The sequence below is a fragment of the Equus caballus genome, chromosome 14 (genome assembly GCF_041296265.1).
Source record: "Equus caballus isolate H_3958 breed thoroughbred chromosome 14, TB-T2T, whole genome shotgun sequence".
Lineage (NCBI taxonomy): Eukaryota > Metazoa > Chordata > Mammalia > Perissodactyla > Equidae > Equus > Equus caballus.
In genome coordinates, this window is record NC_091697.1 from 28150606 (window position 1) to 28176770 (window position 26165).

The following is a 26165-nucleotide window of genomic DNA, read 5'->3' on the forward strand; positions in this document are numbered from 1 at the left end:
ACCAATTTTAGTGAGGTATAATTTACAGACAACAAATGCATTTTTAGCATAGAGTTTGATGAGCTTTGACCAATGTACTACCCTGTGTAACCATTACCACACTCAAGATATAGAATATTCCGTCACCCAAAAGGTTCCCTGTACCCTGTTCCAGTTAATCTCCCGCACTGATCGGCTCTCTGTCACTATGGATTAGATCTGGTTTTTCCAGCATTTCATATAAAAGGAATCAGAGAGTACATGCTTTGGCTTCATTCTCTCAGCATACTGTTTCAGAGATTCATCCATGTTGGTGCATGTATCAACAGTTCACTCCTTTTTACTGCTGAGCAATATTCCATTGGATGGATAGACCAGAGTTTGCTCAGCTATTCATCGGGTGCTGACCACTTGGATCGTTTCCATTTCTTATCAGTTACGAATCACGCCTCTGTGGACATTCACCTGCGAGTCTGTGTAAATACAGGCTTTCATTTCTCTTGGAGATTGTGTTAGTTTACCAGGGCTGCAGTAACACAATACCACAGGCTGGGAGGTTTAAACAACAGAAATTTATTTCTCACAGTTCTGGAGGCTGAAAGTCCAAGACTGAGGAGTGGGCAGAGCCGGTTTCCTCTGAGGCCTTTCCCTGGGGCTTGTAGACGGCTTCCTTCTCCCCGTGTCCTCACAGGGCCCTCCCTGTGTGTGTGCCTCCCTAGTGTGTCTGTGTGTCTACACTTCCTCTTCTTACGAGGATACCAGTCATCCTGGATTAGGGCCCACCTTAGATTTAATGGCCTCACGTTAACTTAATCATCTCTTTAAAGGCCCTATGTCTAAACACAGTCACATTCTGAGGTCCTGGGGCCAGGGGCTCAACATGTGGATTTTGCTGGGGATACAATTCAGACTATAAAGATACATACCTACGAGGAGAATTCCTGGGTCATAGGGTAAGTATGAAATTTATCCTTTAAAAAACTGGCAAACTGGTTTCCAAGGTGGTTATGCCATTTTACACTCCCACCGGCAATGTTGTGAGAATTCCAGTTCCTCATCTATACTTGTATTGGGAGTCTTTAAATGCAGTCATTCTACTGGGTGTGTACTCCCATCTCATTGTGGTTTTAATCTGAACTTTTGTGTTGAGAATCTTTCCATGAATTTATTGACCATTCATATATTTTCTTTTGCAAAGTGTGTTAGAATCTTTAGCCTACTTAAAAATTGGGTTGTCTTTTTATTATTGAGTTATAAGAGTTCATTATCTATTCTGGATATGAATCCTTTGCAAACATTTTCTCCAAGTCTGTGGCTTGCCTTTTCATTTTCTAAATGGTGTCTTCCAAACAGAAGCTTTTGATTGTGATAGAGTCCAATTTATCAATTTTTTTCTTTTATGGTTGGTGCTTTTTATGTTCTACCTAGGAAATCTTTGCCTATCCCAAGTTGCAAACAATTTCTCTTATATTTTCTCTCAGGTTTTTATAGTTTCAGCTTTTGTGTTTAGCTCTATGATCCATTTCAGATTAATTTTTGCACATGATGCTCAAAGTTTATTTTTTTATATGGATATCAAGTGGTGTTCCATTACTATTTGTTGAAGAGACTTTACTTTTGGTAATATTCTTTTTTTCCTTTTTTTGGTGAGGAATTTTGATCTTGAGCTGACACCTGTTGCCAATCTTCCTCTTTTTGCCTGAGGAAGATTGTCACTGAGCTAACAGCTGTGCCAATCTTCCTCTATGTTGTATGTGGGATGCTGCCACAGCATGGCTGGATGAGTGGTGTGTAGGTCTGTGCCTGGATCCGAACCCATGAACCCTGGGCTGCCGAAGCAGAGAGCACAAACTTAACCACCATGCCACTGGGCTGGCCCCTGGTAACATTCTTCATAATTACCCTTTCCCCTCGGACTCTAGGGTTGCAAGTATTTGGTATGACAAACGGACTGCATTTGTTAATTAGAAATTTATCTCTATTCCCATCTTTACTTCTCAAAGACATACATAACCGCCAGCTTCTGATCAGCATGAGTGTTAGCTGGCTCATTGAGACTGTGGCTAAACATAAAGTCTCCCTTAGGATTTTCCCAATAGGGAGAGTAGATCTTAGATCCCCAGCCCCGTGATTAAACCCCCCTGCACTCAGATGGGGTCCAGTGCTAGGGAGGGGTTTTGCTCTCCCTCCTTTGCTCCCGCAGCCTCTCTGTCTACTCATAAACGAGCCAGTAAACATGGGAACATGCAAGGAGCACCTCTGCAAGAATTCTGAAGACGCCACGTGAACCAGCATTTACTGAGGGCCTAATAAGCTCCATGGGCTATGCAAAGGTCATACAACACCGAAAGCAATTACTGCCTCCATTTCACAGATTCAAAAGCTGAGGATCAGACAGCTGACAAGCCTTGTCCAGTGTCACAGGCTGCTAAGTGGGGGAGCCAGCTTTCCAACCCAATTTTGTCCAACTAAGTGCTCAACCACTATGGAAGTCTCTTCTTTTTGACTGTGAAATCTAAATACTTTTATAAAGGAAAAAAACCCTTCAATTGTAAAGAGGAAAAATCATCAGAACAGGCAACATCTTTCCACCCTTTGGAGTGGCAAAAAACACAAAAATATCTGATAACGTCAAGTGCTGGTGAAGGTATGGGAAATAGGCATATCCCTGCAGGCAGTATAAATCAGAGCAGCCAATTTACACTCTAAAGTCAATTCAGCAGAATCTGCTAAAATAAAAAATGTACGTATTCTTGGTCAAGTACTATAGCAGTTAGAGTATATTCAGCATTGGAGAGGGTGTAGGTTTAGGGGTACCCTTAGTCACTGCTGGTGGGAGCATTTACTAGTACTTCTTGTGTGAGAATTATTTTGCAATGTCTATCAGAGTATACAACACCATGCCCTGGGACCCAGCAATGCCACTTCTCAAGATCTGCCCTAGACAAATACACACAAGTTCCCAAGGAGGCAAATACGAGGATTTTCACTCCAGCATTGTTTGAGATTATATTCTCCTATATTTTCTAATACTCTTGGAGTTTTGTTTTGTACGTAGATCTTAAAAAAAAAAAAAAAATTCAGTCCTCTGATTACATGCACAAAAGAAACCTAAACAAATAAAAGGAGGGAGTAACAATGGCACCCTGGGCCTTGGGTGCTGAGGGAGAAGAAGTGTACATTAGAACAGAGGGCCAGTCTGTTGGAGACCTCCACACATGACTCCAGAGCTGAGCAGGCACAGCAAAGCTAGTTAACATTCCAGGACCAAAAGAAGCCTCTAGTCTAGCGGGAGGGGGCTGTAGATGGATTTACCCCAGCACAGCAGCTCCGGGATTCCCAGCCCTCTTTGTAAGTCAGTGTCTAAGGAAGTTTGAATGGCAAGGGGTGGGGAGAGAGGGGGCCACAAAGGGAGAGAGGACAGAAGACGGTTGCTAGGAGACGGCGTGAAAAGTCTCAACACAAGCTTGGAATTTGGCGGAAACCACTGATCTTGTGCCAGGGTTTTGGAAGACAGGTCTGGGGCCTATTTCCGGCATCAGACCTTTGCCTGTGCAAACCACAGCCCAGCCCAGCCCAGCAGTATGCCAGAGAGAGGGAAAGAACAGGAGAAACGGAGTGAGGGTGAAGGAGGGAGACAATGGGAGAAAGAGAGGGAGGGAGGGAAAGAACGAGAGAGAAAGAAAACTTGAGACAATTTAGAGAGAATCCTACAACAAAGGAACATACAAAACTTCAGGAAGCTCGTCGTACTCTTTATCACGTGGAGAAATAGTAAAGGAGAAGAGCACAAGAGGGATCTGCCGTGGGCCAAATCTAGCCCACTGCCTGTTTTGGACAGTCCAAGCTAGGAATGGTTTTTTTATTTTTAAACGGCTGAAAAAAAATTAAAAGGAGAATGGTATTCTGTGACGTGCAAATTATGTGAAGTTCAAATTTCAGTGTCCATCAATGAAGTTTCAGTGGCAGAGACACGGTGGTTGGTGTGCGTGTTGTCTACGGCCGCTTCCACACTACAATAGCAGAGCTGAGTCGATGCAACAGAATCCGTATGGCCCACAAAGCAGGCATCCTTCACTATCTGGCCATTTCCAGAAAACATCTGCTGAACCCTGGAGTAAATATCATGAAAGCACTCCTTTTGAGACCAAATATGCAATTGGGGCTGTCACAGAATAATATGGAAGTTGCTGAGTGCTTCCTTTGGGTCAAGTCTGTGTTCAGCGTTTACCATGCATAATTTCATTGAGTCTATATGATGTAGTGGCTATTTTTTAAGTCCGTATTTCACAGAGGGGCAACCAGAGGTTTAGAGCCGTGGTTCTCAGCCCAGGCTGCACATTGGAATCACCCAAGGAGCTTTTAAAACCCACTGACGCTCTGGCCTCATCCAGACCTAGGCTCCCACGGGAAGCTGGCTGAGTGAGACTCCGCATCCATTTTTATCCAAATTCAAAGTGCATGCATTTAAGCCCAATTATACCTCCTTCCAAATGGCAAGATTCACAAGCTGTAGTCATTTCCCAGACGGGAGTTGCGCTCTCCCTTTTCAGCTGGTAGTTAGCAATGTTCCTTCTCGTTTTCCTAATAATAATTTCTGCTTTCTACTAAGTGTCTACTACGAGCTTTGCACTTTCTCTTCATTAGTGGCTTTTCCTTCAGTCCTTTCTGAATAACATACACAGCCAGTGCGATGTCCCCATCTTCCAGCTCAGGATCAGACGAGGTCAGAACGACTTGCCTGAAAGAGGCTGTCCTTGAGGTGGAGGGCGGTGACAGGGATGAAGCATGCGGTGGTGTGGCTTCCGGAGAGCTGGCAATGCTCTGCTTCTTGACTTGGGTAGTTCGGTTTCTGAAGATTCACTGAGCTGTACGCTTGCGTGAACTTTTCTGTATCCATGTTATACTTCAATCATAAGTTAAAAAATGCTTTGCTTAAGGTCACACAGAAATGATGAAGCTAGGATTTGAACCCTGGTCTACATGACTGTTTCCTAAAGTATGTGAGGGGATCTTTCTGTCAGGGTTCAAGCGACTGAGAACACCGGATGGCACATGAGAAAGTCACCCCCGTTTCGATCTCCTCAGACCTTCTGGTAACATCACGGAGCCTCTCTTTGGCAGGAGCACATCTTGAATGCTGCTGAATCACTGACTAACCTTCCTTTTTAGCAAGGGGAGAGAAGACCTCAGGCTTAGAAGCTTAGCAAACAATAGATCTACCTAGACGTTAGTACTCTGGTTTGATTTTCACTACATTTAATTTTCCACAGTTACCTTCTGAGGCAGAATTGGCTCATGGCCTACCCAACATCCATTCTCACTTTCCTCCTCAGTTACAGAACCCTGATTTTTGTACCAACTAACAGATCTCATTTCCTAGCCTCCCTTGTCATTAGGTAGGCCAAATAGCTGAGCTCGGCCAATGAGAAGCAAGTAGAAATTGCTGGGTGGGTCTTTCAGGAATGCTCCTTGGTTAAAAGGCACATAGGCACACTCTTTTGTCTTTCCTCTTTCCTCATGCCTACCTGATGGCTGGTGTCTCAGCAGCCATTTTGGGCTAGAAAGTAGCCTCAATGATTGAGGTCACACAGTAAGGACAGTAAAGCAGAATGAAAGCAGCAGCCTGGGTTCCCAGAAGCACCATGGAGCTGACAGACGAGCCTTGGATGGCATTCTCTCGTTCTTCTTTTTAAGTAACAAAGAAACAAACTTCTATCTTATTTAAGCCTATTAGTTTGCTCTCCATTCCCAGCAGTCAAATGTAATTACTTATTGAGGAATCCTCAATTTATGGCAAATTATACTAACTTTCCACTTACAGTAATATAAAGCTTCTTAAAAAAATTTTTTTTAACCAAAATAAGTGTAAGTGCCTCAAGACAAATACGGATAGTAGATGTGAGCCAGCATGAGCGGTGCAGGGAAGGCGAAATAACAAACTGGGAAGGGACTTTGGGGACGACAGTGTCAGGCTATATACTGCTTTCCTGCCTGAAAAGAACCCATGAGGAGAGAGGTTCTCAGTTTTACCAAAGGAACACCTCTCTTGGTTGCCCTGGTGTTTGGGGATCTCATCCCTGGGCCCAGGTCTAAGCCAGGTCAGTTCCTGAGGCCCAAGGGAACCCTCACTTACCAGCTGTCTTCCAGGGTCTGTGTGCTACTCCTTCCCTCCTGCCTCTTCTCCAGCTCCACTGCTGTCTGTTCCAGCAGAGCAGACACGGCATCCTGCAGAGACAAAGGCTGAGGGGTTCGTCTGTGCACCAGGCATGGCCCCACCTGGCAGGAATCAGCACTTCTTAGAGTATGACCCTCCCAGTGAACTGGGGGTAAACTGAAGACCAGAGCGGGGAAGCATCTCGCCCCAAGGTTACTTATAAATTGGAAATACAGTCCTTAGTTCTTCTGACTGGCGGTTCTCCTGAGAATAACCCCCGTATGCATCAACAGCATTTTGGAAGACAGCCAGGTTTAGCAGTGGAGGAAGACAGAATTACAGGTCTTTGGCTGTAAGGAGATCACAGCGTAGTCAGGGACACCATGACATAAACCAGCAATAATAAAACAATGTGAGGACTATGACAGAGCAGTATTGGGTATTCAGGAACAGAGGAGTGGCAGCAAAGCCAGCTTGGGAGGCTGCATTCAGGGAAGGCTTCCTGGAGGAAGAACGTCTATATTGAATGATGTCTACAGTGAGGAAGCCTGGGTGACTTGAGGAAATTATTTAACCTCTCCGAGACTCAGTCTAACAACTACTACAAAGGGTTGTTATGAAGATGCATTGACAATATACATAAAAAAGGTGCTTGGTAGTCAGTAAATGGGAGCTAATAGTAAAGCAAAAACTGATCTTGTAGTTTTCTGAGCACGCATTTAATTTGCAAATACCCTTGGTAGTGTGGGCCAGAGGATGGATAATTCCTGAAATTTTCTTTTGGAGAAGGATAGAGGGAACTAAAATCAGTTGAAGGCCCCGGATATGCCAGGCACTGTGACAGATAGCTTACGTGTGGCATCTTATTTAATCTTTACAACCAGCCTAATGGGTAGAGATTATGATTATCCCCTTGAGAAACGGAAATGAGGAAACTATGTTCCTAAGGTTGATGTTACTTACCCAAGAACATGCTCTAGAAAGTAGAGGAGTCTGTTTTCAATACCTATGCCACCTCACTGTCACCTTTTTTGGAGGGAGGGAGACCTGGGTTTGAGACCTAGCTTTGTTGCTTATTGGACATATGTCCTTAGGTAACCTTTCTGACCTTGGTAAATTGCACTTAATAAACAGGACCGTGCCTGACACAAAAGGAAGTGCAGGAAATGATGCAAGTGCAGAAAACGATGATGGAGGAGGCGGAGAAGAAAACAGACTTAAATCCTCACCGTAGGACCTAGCCCATCCCCTCCACTGAAATTCCGGGCAGGGACAGTCTAAAGTAACCAAGCACTGACAGAGGGAAGAAGCACTTCAGAGAACTACAAGCCAACCTGAGTCCCAAACGCTCTCTAGGAATCCCACTAGGATCCCACGTGCTGAGACAGTCTGTGTCCAGGGCAACTTCACTGCTCAGTTGAGTTCTGGCCAGGCTACCTGGCCAGCAGATATGGGCTTTCCAAATACAGGAAACAGTTTAAGGCTATTTTTTTTTTTCTGAGGAGGACCAGCCCTGAACTAACATCTGTGCCAATCTTCCTCTATTTTGTACGTGGGTCACTGCCACAGCATGGCTGATGACTGGTGTAGGTTTGCACCTGGGAACTGAACCTGCGAACCCAGGCCACTGAAGCAGAGCGTGCCGAATAAACCACTACACCACAAGGCCGGCCCCAGTTTCAGGATATTTTAATACCTTAAAGTGTACTGCACTAAAATGAAAACAATACATATTTTTTAACCAAAAATAAGCCAATGTAAGATTTTTCCAGAAACTTAAAATAATGAAATAGATACCATTTATCAAGCCTATACCCAAGTCCCCAGGTGCTCTTTACATGTACTTCTTCAAAGCCTCATAACAACCTTTTTAGGCTCAGATTAGACATGAAGAAATGGAGGCCCAGAGAGGTGAAAGGATTGACTCCTAAGAAATACCCAGTCTTCTGACTGTCCTTCCCATGACTTCCCCCTGCCTCTTTTATAAAGTTCCACTATGGACCACTATACATATGGGAGGATCTAAATAAAGGTTAATTTTCTACCTTCCACAGGTTTCTCCTTCCTTTTCCATTTCATTGTTAAAAAATTGAGAAGTTAAGGTTTTCATCAAGCAAGTTGTATTAGGTCAAGTAGAGCACAGAAGGAGAGCACAAATGCAGAAGGGCAAGTTGCAGATGGGGGGCTACCCGCCCCTTTGCAGAGGTCTCTCCACCCCTGTCCTCTTCTCCTCTCCCCTCTACTCCGTTTCCTCCACCTCTGATGCCCAGCCACCTCCAGTTCTGGGAGAGGCCTTTCCTTCCCCATCCAGGTGCCGCACATGCAGGGGGATGGTGCAGACCCATGGCCCAGCTCACCGTGCTTTCAGGCCCTGGGGTGGCGGCCGTGGCTCCCACTGGTTTGGGCTCCCTGCTCTGTTTCTTCAAGTATTTGTAGCTCAGGAGGTTGTACCAGCGAGTCGACCTCTCCCCAGACCGGCAGACCTCAGCCAGGCTGATCTGGGCGCCTCCCTGTTGAGGACGGGAAAAGGGAGAGTATTAGCAGGGCTGACAAGGAATTCTGGTGAACTTGGCTCCTGGGGAAAGTATGCAAAACATCACTCCAGGTGAGATGGAAGCTTCCTAGGAGGAAGACAGGGCTAGTCATTAATCATTTCCAGTAACTCACTTATTCACTAGCTTATTCATTCATTGGTTTATTCATTTGCTAAATCTTCATTGAGCACCTATCACATATATATATATATTTTTTTGAGGAAGATTAGCCCTGAGCTAACATCTGCTGCCAATCCTCCTCTTTTTGATGAGGAAGACTGGCTCCGAGCTAACATCTGTGCCCATCTTCCTCTACTTTATATGTGGGATGCCTACCACAGCATGGTTTGACAAGTGGCACCATGTCCGAGGCCAGGATCCGAACCAGCGAACCCTGGGCTGCCGAAGCAGAGCATGCGAACTTAACTGCTGTAGCACGGAGCCGGTCCCCACATATTTTTAACATGATAAAAAACACATAAAATTTAACATCTGCGCCCCCTCCAGTTTTACTGAAATATAATTGACAGGTAACACTGTTAGCTTCAGGTGTACAAGATAATGATTTGATATATGTATACATTGCAAAATGAACACCACATAAGTCTAGTTAACATCCATCAGCATAGTTATAAATTTTTTTTTCTTGTGATGAGAACTTTTAAGATCTACTTTCTTAGCAACTTTCAAGTACGCAATACAGTATTATTAACTATAGTCACCATGCTGTTTCAAGACCTTGTTTTCAATTCTTTTGGATAAATACCCAGTCATGAGATTGCTAGATCATGTGGTATTTCTATTTTTAATTTTTTGAGGAACCTCCATAATGTTTTCCATAGCAGCTGCACCATTTTACAATCCCACTAATGGCGCCACAGGTGTTTCAATTTCTGCACATCCTCCCCAACGCTTATTTTGTTTTTAAAAAAATATTAGCCATCCTAATGAGTGTGAGGTGTTAAGCCATGGTTTTGATTTGCACTTCTCTGATAATTAGTGATACTGAGCATCTTTTCATGTGCTTATTGGCCATGTGTATATCACTTTTGGGGAAATGTCTATGCAAGTCACTTGCCCAGTTTTCCAGTTGGGTTGATTTTTGTTGTGGGCACCTATCCTATGTTAATCATACTGAGCACCAGGTTCTGTGTTAGGTTCCAGGGATAAATGATGGTCCTCACCTTCTTGGAGCTAACAGTCTGTCAAGGAACTCAGACACTGAGCAAGCAAGTAAGTAATAAAAAGTGAGGTGAAAAACCACTATCATTTCCCCTCTACCAAATCTGCAAAAGTCTAAAAAACAGACAACACACGGTATTGGTGAGGCTATAGGGAAACAGACACTCTCACCTTGCTGGTGAGGATGTAAAATGGTAGAAACCTTATGGAAGCAATTTGGCAAAATCTAGCAAAAATATGGATGCATTTTACTCTTTGACCAAATGATTCTACTTGTAGGGGTCTATATTACAGGTAGATCAACATGAGTATAAAATGTTCCACGAACAAGGATCTTCATTTTGGCCTTTTTTGTAACAGCAAAAGATTTTGAACACCTCAAAGGTCCAGCAACAGGGGACTGGATGTATAAACGATGACATATCTATACAATGGAGTATTATACAGCTATGTCTAAAAAATGAGGACAATCTCTAGGTACTGATGAAAGAGATCTCCAGGCTATATTGTTAAGGGGAAAAAACACTGCATAGTGCACAACAGAATATTTAGTATGCTACCTTTTGTATTAGAAATGGAGAGGGCACAACCAGAGGCACTCACAACTAGAATACACAACTATGTACTGGGGGGTCTGGGGAAGAAAAAAAACAAAGAGAAGATTGGCAACAGTTGTTAGCTCAGGTGCCAATCTTTAAGGAAAAAAAAGAAATGGAGAGAGGAATAAGACTATATATATTCTCTCTATATATGTATTTTGCACCATATTTAAGGTGCAAGGGGGAATGAACGTGATCATATGTGCAACAATAAATAATACATAGATAAAGAAGAAACTAATCAAACTGATTGCCTATACAGAGTAGGCGGTGGGATTGGAGGGGGGAGCAAGGGGGGAGCAGGATTTGTCTTCAGTAAATCTTCCTATATGGTTTTTCTTTGAATTATGTAAATAGGTTCCTTAAGATGAAAACAAACTACAACAAATTAACCAAACTGAATATAATCTCATGGAGAGAAGATTTATTTCAAGCAACTTAATATTTTTACTGTATTTTTTACCATACATCCTTAGTGGGAAGAACTACAACATAATTTTACTCATTCCTTAGGGGTCTCATTGTTTCGACACGTCCTCTTTTGAAGAGCTCTGACCAGGTTTGGAGTTAGCTCCTTCATTTCCCCAAACACACCAGTGGCTGTGCCCATGGCGGGGTAGAAATACCACAAACCCATTTGCAAAGTGGGCCAGCAGCCAAGCGATGGCTCATGGGAGCACCTGGGACAGGAGGGGACTCTTCAATCCACTTGGGATCTCTGCTTCCAGTTTTCCTTCTATCAGGATCCACCAGAGCATGGCACGGACTATGCCAAGCCACTGTGTGACTACAGGCAATTTCTAGAACAGTTGTGAGCAGGTGAAGAAAACAACCCATGCTGACTCTTCACTTGTTCAGCCCCAGCCTCCTCATCTGGAAGGCAGGGAAACAACTCCTGCCTGCGGAGCTGTTGGGAGGACTAGAGTCAATCCAGGTACTACATGCCCGGCACACTTTATGCCCCGAGAATAAAGGTAAATATACACAAATATGTGTACATCACTCATTTATTCATTTAATAAATATTCTTTGAGCCCTGTGCAGACTCTGGAGCCACAGAAACACATGAGACACAACTCTGTCCCCAAGGGACTTAGAGTTTCCTGGGGAGATAGATGAATACACTGGATTCTACAGTTCAGAACATGCTAGGCCATGATGGAGGAGCAAGAGGGATGAACAGAATCACAGCTTTGGGGTGGAACGCTGCCATCAGATTATTATTAATTCCAACAAGACACACTGTCTGTTTGGGGCTGGCTCATAGGTATGAATATGGTCTACCTTGGTGAACTGGTGCACCGGAGGGCATTTACACTTTCATTCATTCATTCATTCATTCAACACACACACATGTGCCAAGCACTGTTTTGAGTGCTGGGGATACAGCAGCATTTAAAGCAGATAAAAATCCTGCCCTTATGAGCTGACATTCGAGTCTGTGGGAATCAGATAAACAAATCAATAAGTAAACTCTATTTCATGTTTTGTTGAACCTGAGATACCATCAATTATAAAGTGTACTATTATTTCATGCGCCACTAAGGAAAAAAAATAGTTGCCAATTAAACAATGACCTGCCATCTAGTGTAAATTGCACGTTGACTTCAAAGATGATAAAATGTGAAAATAACGTGTACTGTAACATCTATCATATAGTGCAATGTGAGGTGATGGAAAGTGCTGCAGAGAAAAATAATACAGGGAAAGGGGAGAGGAGGGAAAAAGAGAGTGGAGAGGGGGATTTTAAATGGGATGGAATGAAGAGCTCACTGAGAAGGTGCCATTTGGGTTGAGCCCTGATGAGGACAGGGAGCGAGTCTGGCCCATCAGCATCTGGATGGCAAGTGTCAAGGCGGGAGGGGAGTAGCGTGCTGGTGTATTCAAGGGGCACAAGGAGTCTGGAGGAAGAGGCTAGGGGAGGAAATCCAAGAGGTAACGAGGGGCAGATCCTGGAGGGCCTTAGACCAGGCAAAGGACCCAGGTGCTGACTCTGGAGAGACAGAAGCCACTGTCAGCTTTTAAGCAGAGGAGCGGCATGCACTGATTTGCAATTTAATAGGGTCACTCTGGCTACTGTGTTGGAAAGAGATAGAGGGAGACCAGGACAGAGGGGGGAGACCCAGCAGGAGATTGGTGCAACAATCTCCAGGGGAGAGAGGAGAGGGGGCCAGGGGCAGTGGTGAGAAGTGGCTGGAGGGTGGGGATCTTTTGAAGGTGCAGCTATCAGGAGTTCCTGAAGGATTGGATGAGGGATGTGGGAGGAAGAGAGGGGTCAAGGATGACCCTGTGGTCTCTGGCCTGGGCAATGGAAGAACAGGGTTGCCGTCAGCTGAGATAATGAAGATGCAGGAGGAAAGATCAGGGGCGTGCTTGTGGACAAGTTCATTTGAGATGTCTACTGGACACGCAAGAGAAGATGTGGACTAGGCAGTGGACACATAATGTAGAGATGAGTGGAGAGGCCCAGGCTGGAGCCATAAATTTGGGATGGTGTTTGAAACTGGGAGACACGATGAGATCACCAAGGGAGTGAATGTAAACAGAAAAGTGAAGAAGAGCCAGGTCTGAGCCCTGGGGCCCTCTGACATATGAGGGTCAGGGAAGAGAGGAATCAGCAAAGGAGACAGATGGAGTCAGCAAAGGAGAAAGATGCCAGGAAGAATGCTAGGAGAGTGAGGTGTCTGGGAAGCCAAGTCAGGGCAAAGGATGTCAAGGAAGACGGAGTGAGCAACTGAGCCAAATGCGGCTGACAGGCCGAAAGACATGAGGATGGAGAACTGGCCACGGGATTTATTTTATTTATTTATTTATTTTTTTGAGGAAGATTAGCCCTGAGCTAACTGCTGCCAATCCTTCTCTTTTTGCTGAGGAAGACTGGCCCTGAGCTAACATCCACGCCCATCTTCCTCTACTTTATATGTGGGACACCTACCACAGCACGGCTTTTGCCAAGTGGTGCCACGTCCACATCCGGGATCTGAACCAGCGGACCCCAGGCCGCTGAAGCGGAACGTGTGCACTTAACCACTGTGCCACCGGGCTGGCCCCCAAGGCCACTGGATTTAGCAACAAGGAGGTCAGTGATGACCTCGATGAGCCCATTTCTGGTGGAATGATGAGGGCAAAGCCCATGTGGATTGGGTTACAGAGAGAACGTGAACACCTCTTTCATGTTTTGCTGCCAAGAAAGGGAAAGAAACAATGTAGTAGCTGGAGGTAGAAATGCGGTAAAAACTTTTTTTTAAGAATGAGAGAAATAAGAGCATATTGGTATATTGACAGGCCAGATCCAGCGCAGGAGGGAAAACCGTAGAGGAGAGGGCAGGAGAGTAACTGTTGGCATAACGTCCTTGAGAGCAGATGGCCTTAGACAGGAGTAGGGAAGCCACATCCTCAGAGGCAGGAGAAATGGCAGAACCCACGAGAACAGCTGGACGTGCTGTGGGAGCGCTCTTCTGGTTGCCTCAATTCTCTCATGGAGCACAAAGCAAGGGCCTCAGCGGAGGGAGAAGGTAGGAGAAGAGCCGCTGGAGGTTTGAGGAGAGGGGAGAAGGCAAGACTTAGCCGTTGAGACAACTGGGAGAACAAATGGTCCAGGGAGAGGCAGTATTAATGCTGGGCAGCAGCAGGGCTCCTGGGAGGTTAGTGACCACGATTTTAAAGGGAGACCATGCAGCGTGTCTCTCCAGCTGCACGGGTGGAAAGGAGGTAGAGATTGCACTTTGACAGGGCTGGGGTTTTGCCAAGTGGGGATGGCAAAGTGAGAAAAGGGTGGGGGAGCTGTTGCAATGGTAACTTCAGGATATGAGTGAGACCCGGGAAGTGGGCTGCCTTAACAGAACCTGCACTGAGTGGCACTGAGCTTAGCACTTGGGGACTGGGCAACCAGGGCCCAGCCAGAAAGCCTGTGACTCCTGTTATGCCATGCAAAAGAATCTGGTAGAACTGTTGCCTGTGATATTGCAGAAGGCAGGCCATGGGACACGAGAGACACTCACAGGAACAGGAACCCCCCGAGAGGCACAATAGTACAATGGCTATGTGTAAGGAAGCAGGAATCTGTGTTTAAATCCAGGCTTCTCCACCTACTTGCTGGATGATCCGGGCAGGTTACTTAGCCTTTTTGGGCCTTGATCTCCTAGCTGTCAAATAGAGATAATCCTAACGCTGCTTCTGTTGTGAGGATTAAATGAGAGAGTGTCGGCAAAGTTCTTAGCCCAGTACTAGACACACAGACACTGCTCAGGACGGGTACTATTCTTGTTGGCCGCCTGATTAAATGGCTCAAAACAGGCTGGGGATTCCACAACCCAGCAGTGCAGGGAAACTCCGAGTGGGATCAGACAGCCCTTTCTCTTCGTGTCTCACTGCCTCGCCCCCTCCAGCCACCAAAACTCGACAGCAAGACACTCCACGTCCGCAAAGGATACGAGAAAGCAGCTTTCCCATTGGCCACAGATGGAGACAAGCTATGATGGGATGAGCGCTTTGGCTGCTGCCATGGCAACCAGCAATGGCCAGACTTCAATTAGAAAGGAGGAATAAAAGGCACCCAATTAGGAGAAAAAAACAGGACTGAGTCTCTTCTGGTTTAGGAATGCCCAGGGCCAAGGCAACGCTTCACCAGAGAAGCCTGGGGTTGGAAAAGCTTTCTGCTCTGTTGTTCAGCATCCACCCCCCTAGACCCTCAGTCACCATTCCCACCTGTGGGCTCCAGGAGCACTGTGCTGGCACTGAGGCTACACCAAGGTCTGACATGAGTGGGCTTCAGGGTGGACCTGCCTGCGTTCCAACACCGCACCTGCCAACTATCTGACTGTATGACCTTGGGAAGTTCTTTCCTTCTTTGTGCCTTGGTTTCCTCACAGGGACAACAGTACCTATTTTATAAGACTATAGAGGATCAGTAGAGATAAGACATGTAAGGAGCTTAGGTCAGTGCCCAACACACAAATTGCATCCATTCGTCACTAGCTATTGCATTATTGTCAGTAATGATAACAACAACATCCATGGCAATGATGCTCTAGTGTGCCCCAGCTGAGGAGGAAAGGCATGGGAACTGGTATCCAGCACAGACACTTTGTTGCTTTACATCCTTGTTATGGGGCCCAGCATCATCAGCATCACCTGGGAGCTTGTCAGAAATGCAGATTCTTGGGCTCCACCCCAGGCCTACTGAATGAGAACCTACACTTTAACCAAGGCCCTGGGTAACTTGTATGCGTGCAAAGGTTCAAGAAGCTCTGCTTTAGCATCTCACTTAACCTTCAGAGGTGGGCTGTGTGAGCTGGATTTTACACATAAGGAAATTGGGCCCAAGAATTGAAGAGTCTTACGCAACACGGAGGGAAGGCTGGTGACAGCCTCAGGCCCAAGGGATGTGGCCCCACAATTCCACAGCAGAGAAGGGTTTTATAGCACGAGCAGATCTGAGTCAAGCATGGAGAGCAAGGAGGTTTACCATTCTGGGCAGAGGTCTGTAGGTCACACCAGGAGAAAGGAGACCAGCCCGCCCAGGAGGTAGGACTGCCATTGCCCCTCTCCCAGCTCCTAGACAGGCGGCAGGGAGAAGGCTCAGAGAGGCATGCAAAGCTCCTTCCTCCCCTTCGCACATGCCCACGTTTTCCTATGACCTCAACCTATCCATTTCCAACACGGCCCTTATCATGATGCGTCATCTATCCTTCTGTTTATTTGTTAGCCATCAAAGTTGGCTCCTAATCTCTTTGGTTCCCCAGTGTATCCCCAGCACCCAGCAGCAGGGTAGGCACATAGCAGGTTCCTAGGAAAGATGACAGTGGGTGGAGCTACCTTCTAGGCATAAAGCCCGTGTCTGGGCTCCTTTGCACCCACAATCGAGTTATCGTTCAAATATTCTAACACCTCAAGGGCGTCAACCTTAACAGAGCCCTTAGCTTCTTCTAACTCATTCGTGCATCACAAGCCCCTGAGTTAAGCTATTAATCCCCATTTTATAGGTGAGAAAGCTGAGCAACATCCATCTGCACTTGGATCTGCTTGTCTCTAAGGGAGTGGCTTTCTTGGGACACAAACGTACCCTGGGCTACTTCATTTCCAATCCTGATTCCCGCCAATGCGCAGAGGAGGAGGAGCAGGAAGTTGGAAGAGCTCTGCTCCAGGGAGGGGACTCAATGGCCTCATCCAATGAGAAGCTACTGTGTGTCAGACACTTAAGTAAGTGCTTTATAGGATGAGACAACTGAGGATCAAAGAGGTTAAGTAATGTGCCCAAGGTCACCCAGCTATACAGCAAGTGGTAAAGGTGGGATTTGAGCCCTTGTCTATTTGTTCTTACTATTCTGTGCTTTTTGTCCAAGCTCCAATACCATACGGTAAAGCTGTGGAACGTGGCTAGCATTTTCCAGGTGCTGGCAGTTTAAAAGGCACTTTCAGGTCTATTACTCTTCCCCCTGTGAAAGGAGCTTCCCCAGTCTCCATCACTAAGTCTGAGAATGCTATTCACCTAGAGGAAGAGGCCCTGCCTAGAACCCAAGATGAGGTTGACTGACACTACAACCTGTTTTCCCCAAGCCTTCCTTCTCCCTGAAGTGCAGAGTGGATCAATCCCCAGTAGGACAGGCTGGACAAACAGACAGACACAGCCCTCACCAGGCACTCCTCCAGGTGGCTCCTGTCGGTGGTACAGACGTCGACTCTTAAGGTCTTCTGGTGAAGGGCTGGATAGGACATGGACACCCAGAACACCTCGTTGAACACGAGGGCGTCTGAGGCGTCCAGGGGCCGGGTCCGGAACAGGCAGGTGGTGCTTTCAGAGCAGGGAAGGATAGCCACGCGAATGTTCCTAGAGGGAGACAGAAATTCAGGAGAGCCTGGGTCAGCCCAGATCTGGGGCTGATGTGCTGGGCTAAGCGGCTGCTGCTGGTTTTTGCAGCTGCTGCAAATCTGCAAGAAAACAACAGTAGACAAGAGTTTGTAATTTCTCAAGGCGTCACACGAGAATTTGTGAGGGATGCAGAAAAGGCTCCTAAGGACAACACATCGCTCTTCCTTCTCCAGAATCCTCCAAATTCTTAGAACCTCATGGCATGTGTAGCCTGAGGCCAATGTGTGCAAACTTCTGTGTGCAGAAGGACCCATGAGGCTGCTTGTTAACACTGAGGAATCCTCCCTCATTCAACTGCTGGTAGGAAGGCAAAATGCTACAGCCTCTGTGGAAGGGAATGTGATGATCCTAATAAAATCATAGATGCATTTACCTTTGACCCAGACAGCTCACCTGTAGGCACTGTCCCCCAGATACCCCAGAAAGCAGCGTGCATTGGTATACGAGCACTAATGGGATACAGAGGAAGTTATTCATCCTGGCGCTGTTTCTAAAGGCAAGAGACTGAAAATGACCCCAGGGTCCAATCTTGTTGTCCTTCTGTTTTGCCTGCTTTCCTGGCTTCCTTGCTCCCACACGTCACACCCCCAGATGCTGGCTGGGTGCAGACCACAGAAGTACAAGCTCCTGTTGCCGCCCTCAAGGCCTATGGTCTAGTTAAAAGAGAAGGAGAAACACAGAGGCACATGAGTGCAGTGAAACCTAAGCCTGGTCTGCAGTGGGAAGAGCTGGCAGGCAGGCAGTGCAGGTATTTGCTGTTATCAGCTGTAAGGTAACACCCATCTCACCCTTCCAGCAGAAGCCGAGTGACAGGCATGGGCTCCTGGGAATGGCAGACCGTTTCTCTCTGCATGGAATACTTGGGCTTAGAGCAGATAAAAAGGGCTACGCCTTTCTTCTTCATGAGGCTTCAAGTTCACAAGGGCAGGGATCTGCTCACCACCCCGTTCTTAGTGCTGGCACATGGAAGGTGCTCAGGACATATTTGTGAAGGAATTGACGCTGTCTAGGATGGTTCTCTTTATAGTTAGTGTGCTTGCCATCACGTCTGTACCCACGTTTATAGTACTGACACTTCCTGTCATGGTCACATGCATTAAATCCCCAGTGGGTTTAAGGGCCCATTGTTGAGGTGGACAGGGCAGGAAAGTGTCCCCAGGGACGGCCGCAGAGGGTGAGGTGAGAGGATAATATACACCCTGTCAGCCCCATACTCACACTTTCTGGTCTTGCTGCAGCAAGAGAGCAGAAAGATTACTCAGCTGGATAATTAATATTGCAAATTGCTTATTCTTCTCGTCGTACCTGAAATGAAAAGGGGCATATGGAGCACCTATTAGTAACACATCTCTCTCTCTCAATATCACAGACATGGCTGCTGGCTGCTCCGGGGACTGTGTGTGTATGAGAGTTTTTAAAGAGAAGCCAGAAGTTTGTGTGAAATTTCCTGGTATTTAGTCAACAATGAATTTCTACTGAAAAAATATTGAGCCCAGCTCCCATCAAGAGGAAACAACGACTCTGGGCTGCAGCACCTGGGGGTTAGCTTTGGTCCAGAGGGGTGAAAACTTGATGGAATGGTAAGACAAAAACCACAGCGGCAATGAGCAAAGAGACCGAGAGGCAGGAGGTCTCGGTCCCGGGCTGGCTCTGCTGCCAGCCAGCTCGGTGAGTCAGGGCAAGTTACAAGGTCTTCCAAACCTCATTTTCTCTTTTGAAGAACAGGGAGCTAAGAGGCAGGGAAAAAGCCGTCTCCTTTAGTTAGGAGCCTACAGTTGACAGCAAGTCCCGCGAACTCTGCCCTCTTCCCCCGGCAGCTGTGAAGGTAAATGCTGGCAAGATGCTGCTGACAAGGAAGAGACCCTGCACGGACCACTCCCCTCTTTCCTCGCCCTCCCTGTCACTTACTTCAGGGCAATCTGAACCCGGGTTGCACCCACTGCTTCTGATTCGTCACTGTCGAAAGCAGCAGCTTCTGAAGCACCCAGTCTGAAAGGCAACATGAGAAAGAAAGAGGGTCAGGCTTCCCCACAGGGACCTGGGACCAAAGTCACTTTCCAGAAACAGGGTTCTCTCTGGGAGGGTGTGGATGGATCCTCAACGAGGAAAGTTTGGGTCTGCTCAGCCTCCCTGACCATTCCTTCCCACGAGTGCCCCGAGTCCCTCTCTTGAACGGGTGCTCTTTCTCCACTATTGGCTCCCCTAGCTGTACGCCCCTTAACGGCAATCATGGAATCTGAAGTGCCTCCAGCCCCATAAGGAGCCACACTGTCTGCGTCTTCACCACCGCCCCAAACAGGACCGCAGGGGGAAGGTGGGGGCACTCGGGCATGCCCTCCTGTGGGCCCCTCCCACACACCTGAGGGGGCCGGGGCTCTGAATATTCAGAGTTCCCAGACAGCCAAGACTCAGGGACCCACCTCTGCACAGAAGCCTCATACACACCACTGTCCCCGGCCACGGATTCATCCGACACAGCAGCGGAGACACAGGCCACTTTCAGGGTGCACCCTGGGGCCGAATTCACAGCTGGAGAAAGAGGGGGAGAAAGGAAGGATGGCAAGGCGTAGTTCAGAACCAGGATACCGTCTTTGCAATGCAGCACACTTCTGACCCACCCTCTGTCCCACGACAGTCTCGCCAAATTCCAACCATCCCTGAACTTGACAGCAAGGTCCTGCCTTGCTCTGAGGTCAAGGAAAGGGTAGCATATGATTCTCTGTTTAACATCCCAGACTCTGGAGCCAAACTGCCTAGGTTCAAACCTCAGCTCCACCACTCACTGCTTCATGATACTGGGACACTGATTCAACCTCTCTATGCCTCAGATCATCATCTGCAAAAGGGGGATAATAATCCCTACCTTGCAGGGCTGTTGGGAGGACCCAAGACAACATTACGGAGAAGTCCTTAACACAGAGATTGGTGTGGCAGAATTGCTCTAGAAAATTCAGTACCACTATTCTGACTGCGACTATCATTCCCATCACTATGGGACGCCTTCTAGAGGGATCCTTACATACCTGGAGCAAAATGACAGCCCCTAAACCCTCGGGAGGGGCAAGGGGAAGAAAAAGTGAAGGATGTAAGCCCGGCACTCCCATTCCTCTGTCTATCCCATTCCACTCCTAACTCAGCTCCTTATCTTCCCTGCCCTCAGTGGAGACCCTCAGGAGTCTCCGACCCAGAGCTGAGACCGGGCATCTGGCACAGGCTGCACGTTCCTTTCTTCCCCAAGTCACGAGCACAAATGGTGTGCCAGGTTCAGAGCTACCACGAGGAACAGGACAGTTCCTGACCTCAGCGCACCAGGGAAGGCCAGATTCAGGTCCTTCACCTCACAGTCAGCCCTTCTAAGCGTCCCCTGTAAGCCAGGCACTGGGGGCAACCTGGAGAAGAGACTGGGGTGGGGCAGGCTGGGGAGAGGCATGGTGACAGCGTGCCTGGGAGAAGCCAAGTAGCCATCTGGGTGCAGCGTCCCCAGCCTGCATCCCACATCTGCTGCGGCCTGAGGAGACCTCCCGCTTCAGACCCACCCTCCACTAAACCACTTAAGGAGATTAATCTGTCTGCTGACCGAACAGCAGCACTAATCGCATAACCTGCTTAGTGTCTGGGCTCAGCCCAGCAGCGCTGACCGCAGGGACGGCTTCTGGAGATGACAGGAAGGAAACACCATCCTGAGACACGTGCGGTCTTGGGCCCACACACCCCAAGGATGCTGTGGGAGGGGGGAGGGGCATCACTCCCCAACATCCCTGACTCAGCTTATCGCTGCCCTTAGACAGGGAGCATCGGGAATGCTTCTGGAGCCTCGTTAGAGGTCCCACCTGAAGCCCCTCCTCTCCAGGGAACAATTTTCTGAAGTTTGCCACCTGCTGTAGGAGGAAGCCTGTTTTTATTTTTGTTTGAGAGCACTCAGCAAGACACCCTTCCTGATGAGGGAGCCCCAGGGATCTCTCGGCTCCTCTTCCAAGGAAATGGCTGGCACTCACCCAGCAGAGTCTTTAATTAACCGGAAAATCTTGTCTTCCCCCCTTGCTCCCACTGGCCCTTATACACGAACGGCTAATTCTGGGCAAGGTGACGGCCCTCCTGCCCATTCTGGAGGCTTAAGGCTGAGATGGGTCCAGCTTCTTCTAGCTGGCCTCACAGGGAGTCAGGAGCAGGAGCCCTTTGTAGATGGAGTTGGCACATGTCTTGGTGTGGGCTCTGGGCAGACGGTCCTGGCGCCACTCCTGACCCTACCACTTCACAGCTGTGACACTGACCTTGGACAAGTCATTTAACCTTGCTGTGCCTCAGTTCTGTGGTAAGATGAAAAATGGTACCCACCGCAGAGAGTTGTTGAGGCTTAAATGAGTAACTATGCATAACAGTGCCCGTATCTTGCACACCTGCACTCAATAAATCATAGCCAGGAAAGCCCAGGAGCCCCAGGTGAAATAATGGGTCACCCTGCTCAGGTCTGACCTTCACCCCAGGTAGGCATGGTGGGGCCGGCGAGCACCAGGAGTGTGTCAGGAATAAACACACAGAGCTACCTCACATCCTAAGAGGAGTGAGATTGGAAGACGATAAAGGGGTTGGGTTCTGGGGTCAGAAAAACCTGGATTCCAATTCCTGCCTCCCCACTTGATGGCTGGGGGACCTAGGGCAAGTGACATCACCTCTCTGAACCCTGTTTCCTCATCTGTGAAAATGGGGATAGGAGAAGTAAACTGTTTCACCATATAAAGCACACTGCCCACCACATAACGTATCCCAATAAATATTAACTATTATAATTTAGTATGTGGTTGCTGCTAAAGAATTTTTCTCTTAATAAATCTTAGCTGTCATCATCAGCATCATCTTCTATTTTGAAGATTCCAACTTGAAGCCCAAACCACACCAGAATGTTCTTTCTGACCCCATGTGGAATGGGAGCCAGATCATATTCCCTGGCCTCAAACAGTCAGATCGGTCCCCAATGCAATTAGGAAAAAATCCAAACTCCTTCCTGCAGCCCCCTAGGCCCACATGCCCCGGACTCAGCCTGACTCTCCGGCCTTGTTGGGGACCCCCTACCTCTGGCTCTTGCTTTTCCCAAGGCTGGCTCCTTCTCACTGTTCAAGCCTCCATTCAAATGTCACTTTCCTTCACAACCTAGTCTGAACCGCAGCCCCACCCCAACCTGAAAGGCTCCATCACATGCCCTGTCTTATTTTTTCCTAGTGCTTTGATTGCTCTGGTTGTACAGTTATGTCTGCGCCTTCATTACAGGCACGCTTCATCAGAACAGGGATCCTGTCTGTCCCCAGCACTGTATCCTTGTGACTAATCCTATGCCTAGCACATGGCATATCTGTTGGATGAATGAATCCATGTACATCCATTAGCACAGGACCTGGCATTTAGTTTCAGTAGGTACATAATAAATATCTGTTGAATGAATGAATCCCCCATGGGAAAACTCTTAGCCCAGGACCTGGAACACTGTAAATACATAAAATATCTACTGAATGAATAAATGTATCAATATACCACGTAAAGCCCTGGCACACAGGAAGCAGTCAGCAGACACTGACCATAATTATCACTGGGGCCTGCACTCAGGCCTGAGCCCAGCCCACCCTCCTCCCTCCATCTCACGCCCGGATGGGATGCTATCTACCTTGGCCCGGCTGCTTGCCCTCGGTTCCGGGTTCCTCCAGCCGGCACCTCTCCCGGGTGCTGCTGCCAAGGCTCAGTCCACAAAGAGTGGCACTCAGCTCCGGGTCTTCAAACTCCAGGGCACTCAGGAAGGCATCTCCAGCCAGGAGGGGGTCAGCGATGAGAGGGGAGCAGGGCGGGGATGGGGAGGAGAGGGAGGAGCGGGGGGACAGGGAAGTCATGGACTTTGGGGTGCCAGACAGGGAGCGCAGGGCCTGCAGGCGGCTGCCCCCTTCTGCCTTCTGGGTCTTGGCCACCTCATCCTCATGGATGGTGGTGATGCAGCCCGAGGGCCGGAAGCCCGTGGCCCCCTCCAGGAGCAGGAACTCCACCTTGCTCTGTAGCTCCGAGTCCAGCTGCTCGAAGGGGTCATAGTAGAGGTCAGTGAAGCTGGCCGAGGTGGAGGAGTCCAGGCTGGAGGCAGCCAGGGAGCCCCGGCTGGATGTGAGGGATCCAGGGCTGCTGCCCGAGGACAGGGATTGCATGCTGCTCGAGAGGCTGGAGGTAGGGAGAGAATGGAGGGTGAGGACTCAGAGATGGTGGGGCACCTGAACTTCCTGCCTGGCTCTGAAAAGCACCCTGGGCACTGAAAATACATTGTCTCATAGGACCCTCCTGACAGTCTCCAGGGAAGATCAAGCACCCCCATTTCACTAAAGAGGACACCCCGAGAAGGCCACACAATCAGAAGGTGGCAGAGCTGGGATTCGAACCTAAGTCAGCTGCTTTAGAAGCTCACATTTTCTTCTGTGTCTGTTTCCCAAACCTCCATTGGCTGCATTCCATTTTCATGATATTTTTCCCTATTCGAATCCAGCCCAAAATAATACTTCATATGTTTCTTCAAATCAACTCACTTTTTATACTTTAATATAAGTCTATTATATAGTAGGCCCTAAGGCCTACTGTCTCTGTTTTGTGGAAGTGGGTTGGCAGGTATGAGAGACCCGAATAAGACACACGAGCACCTTCTGCTTGGTGTTGTCAGAAGGACTGAGGAGGCTGTGGTCTGGAGATGGGAAGGACCCTGCCCCCGGCCACGTGGGGCCCAGCCCAAGTCTGCTAGACTAACCAGCCACCTGCTGTGCTTCTAAGTGTGCACACTCAAGCCACAGAGGACATGTGGAGGGCAGGGCCTGGGCCGGGCCCCCACGGGGTGCCTGCATCTGGCCGCCCAAGGAAGGCACTCGCCGCCCCACTCACCTTTTCAGCTGTGAGTGCAGGGCTGCGAGCTGCCGGGTGGCTTCCTCTAGTTCTCTCACCAGCTGGTTCCTCTTACTGTTGAACTTTAACCTGAAGGGAGAGGAGGCATGAGGAGGGAGCCCCGAGGGATCCAGACTCTGTCTCCCGAAAGAGGAATCACAGGCATGTACTCGTAAAGACATACAGACACACACGCACACACAAGAAGTTTCTGGAAGCATTTTACTAGGATGTTTGGGGAGCTATGGCCTCCACATATAATCGTATAATAATTGCTATATTCATTACCCATGATATACCAGGCACTGTGCTAGGAAACTTAGGACACTGCCTTCATTCATGTGTACAACGGCCCTACCCAGGAAGCATGGTTTTCACCACTTCACATATGAGGAAATTGAGGGTCTTAGAGTTAAATAATTTACCTAAAGCTAGAGAATTAGTGGCAGAATTACAATTCCACCCAACCAACCCTCCTTCCTTCTCCCTTTCCTTCCTACTTTCCTTCCTTCCTCCCATCCATCCATCCACTAATATTTACTGAGTTCCCACCTCACACCAGACCCCGTAGTTGGCACTGGGGAGAAAGCTGTGAGCAAAAGACAACTTGTTTCTGCTCTCATGGAGCTTACATTCTACTGCGGAGGGTGGGGAAGGACAGATACTAAGAAACTACTCAAATATCTAATATCTAATTAACACACAGGACAAGGTCCATGAAGAAAAAGTACAGAATAGCAGAAAAGAATGTAAGAGACTCCATTTAGACTGGCAGGTGAACCTCTTTAAGCAAATGACCTGTGGCTGAGCCTGCTGGTGCTCACCTGGATCTGTGCCCTCCTCTGCCCCCGGGGCCCACAGCTGGACCCCCATCCCAGCCTCCCTTGCAGCTGGGTGGGGCACATGACCAGGTTCTGGCCAAAAGGAGGTGAGAGAAGTGATGGTCATCAGGCTGAAGTGGCTAAGAGAAGTGGGTATGTCTTCTCCATCATCCCTTGGAGGACACTTACGGCCTAAAAGGGGAGGTGCCACAAGATGGGAAGAGCCTGGGGTCCCTGAATGACCAACCACACAGAAGCCTGCCTATCAGCCAGGAATACCCACCAGATGCTTTGTGGGCAAGAAATAAACTTCTGTTGTGTTAAGCCACACAGCTTCCCCTGACTAGTAGAGAAATTTAAGTTGACGTGAAGGATGAACAGGAGTTGGCCAGGAAAAGTGCAGGGGAAAGGAGATTCCAAACAGGGAATTTCAACAGAAACCCCTGTCATTTTAAGGCCACCATGGCTGCTGTGAGGAACATGGGCAGGGGCCAACACGGTGGCGCAGCAGTTAAGTTCCCACGTTCTGCTTCTCAGCGGCCTGGGGTTCGCCGGTTCGGATCCTGGGTGTGGACATGGTACCGCTTGGCAAAAGCCATGCTGTGGTAGGAATCCCACATATAAAGTAGAGGAAGATGGGCATGGATGTTAGCTCAGGGCCAGTCTTCCTGAGCCAAAAGAGGAGGATCGGTAGGAGTAAGCTCAGGGCTAATCTTCCTCCAAAGAAAAAAAAAGAAAAGAAAAAGAAAATGGGTAGGAGGCCGTGGACTGAAGGCAGGGAGAAGAGTTAGGGGGGCTGTGATGGTGTAACTGAGATGGCATCACTCGGGTGATGCTGAAGGAGACAGAGGAAAGTGTACAGGCTAGATGAGGGGCGAGGCCAAGGGAGAAAATGAGGAAGACCCGGAGGTTACTGCCTTGAGCAGCTGAACGGATCTGGAGATGGCTTCTGTTGAGACAAGAAGGTGGTACGCGGAGCAACCCAGGGGAAAAGCAGAGATTCCTTCCGGATGTGTGGCTATGAACGCCGAGCAGGTGGCTGTGTAAGGGTGGGGGATCACCACCACATGCATCACGGTGAAAGAGATTGCCATCTGTTATGGCCTGAATTGTGCCCCCGCAAAA

General features: G+C 48.1%; 1 protein-coding gene across 3 annotated transcripts in view; it reads right to left on the reverse strand.

Moving 5' to 3' along the window:
* The window catches only part of WWC1 (WW and C2 domain containing 1), a 156690-nt gene that overhangs the window by 19050 nt on the left and 111475 nt on the right, over positions 1 to 26165 (reverse strand). For all 3 annotated transcript variants that reach the window (XM_001500197.6, XM_070232928.1, XM_070232927.1), the window contains exons 10-17: positions 24220 to 24309; positions 22979 to 23514; positions 19743 to 19851; positions 19231 to 19311; positions 18541 to 18627; positions 17088 to 17280; positions 8494 to 8646; positions 6116 to 6207 (exon numbers count right to left, since the gene is read on the reverse strand). In XM_001500197.6, the coding sequence (XP_001500247.3) occupies positions 6116 to 6207; positions 8494 to 8646; positions 17088 to 17280; positions 18541 to 18627; positions 19231 to 19311; positions 19743 to 19851; positions 22979 to 23514; positions 24220 to 24309 (1341 nt within the window). The remainder of the gene's footprint in view (positions 1 to 6115; positions 6208 to 8493; positions 8647 to 17087; positions 17281 to 18540; positions 18628 to 19230; positions 19312 to 19742; positions 19852 to 22978; positions 23515 to 24219; positions 24310 to 26165) is intronic.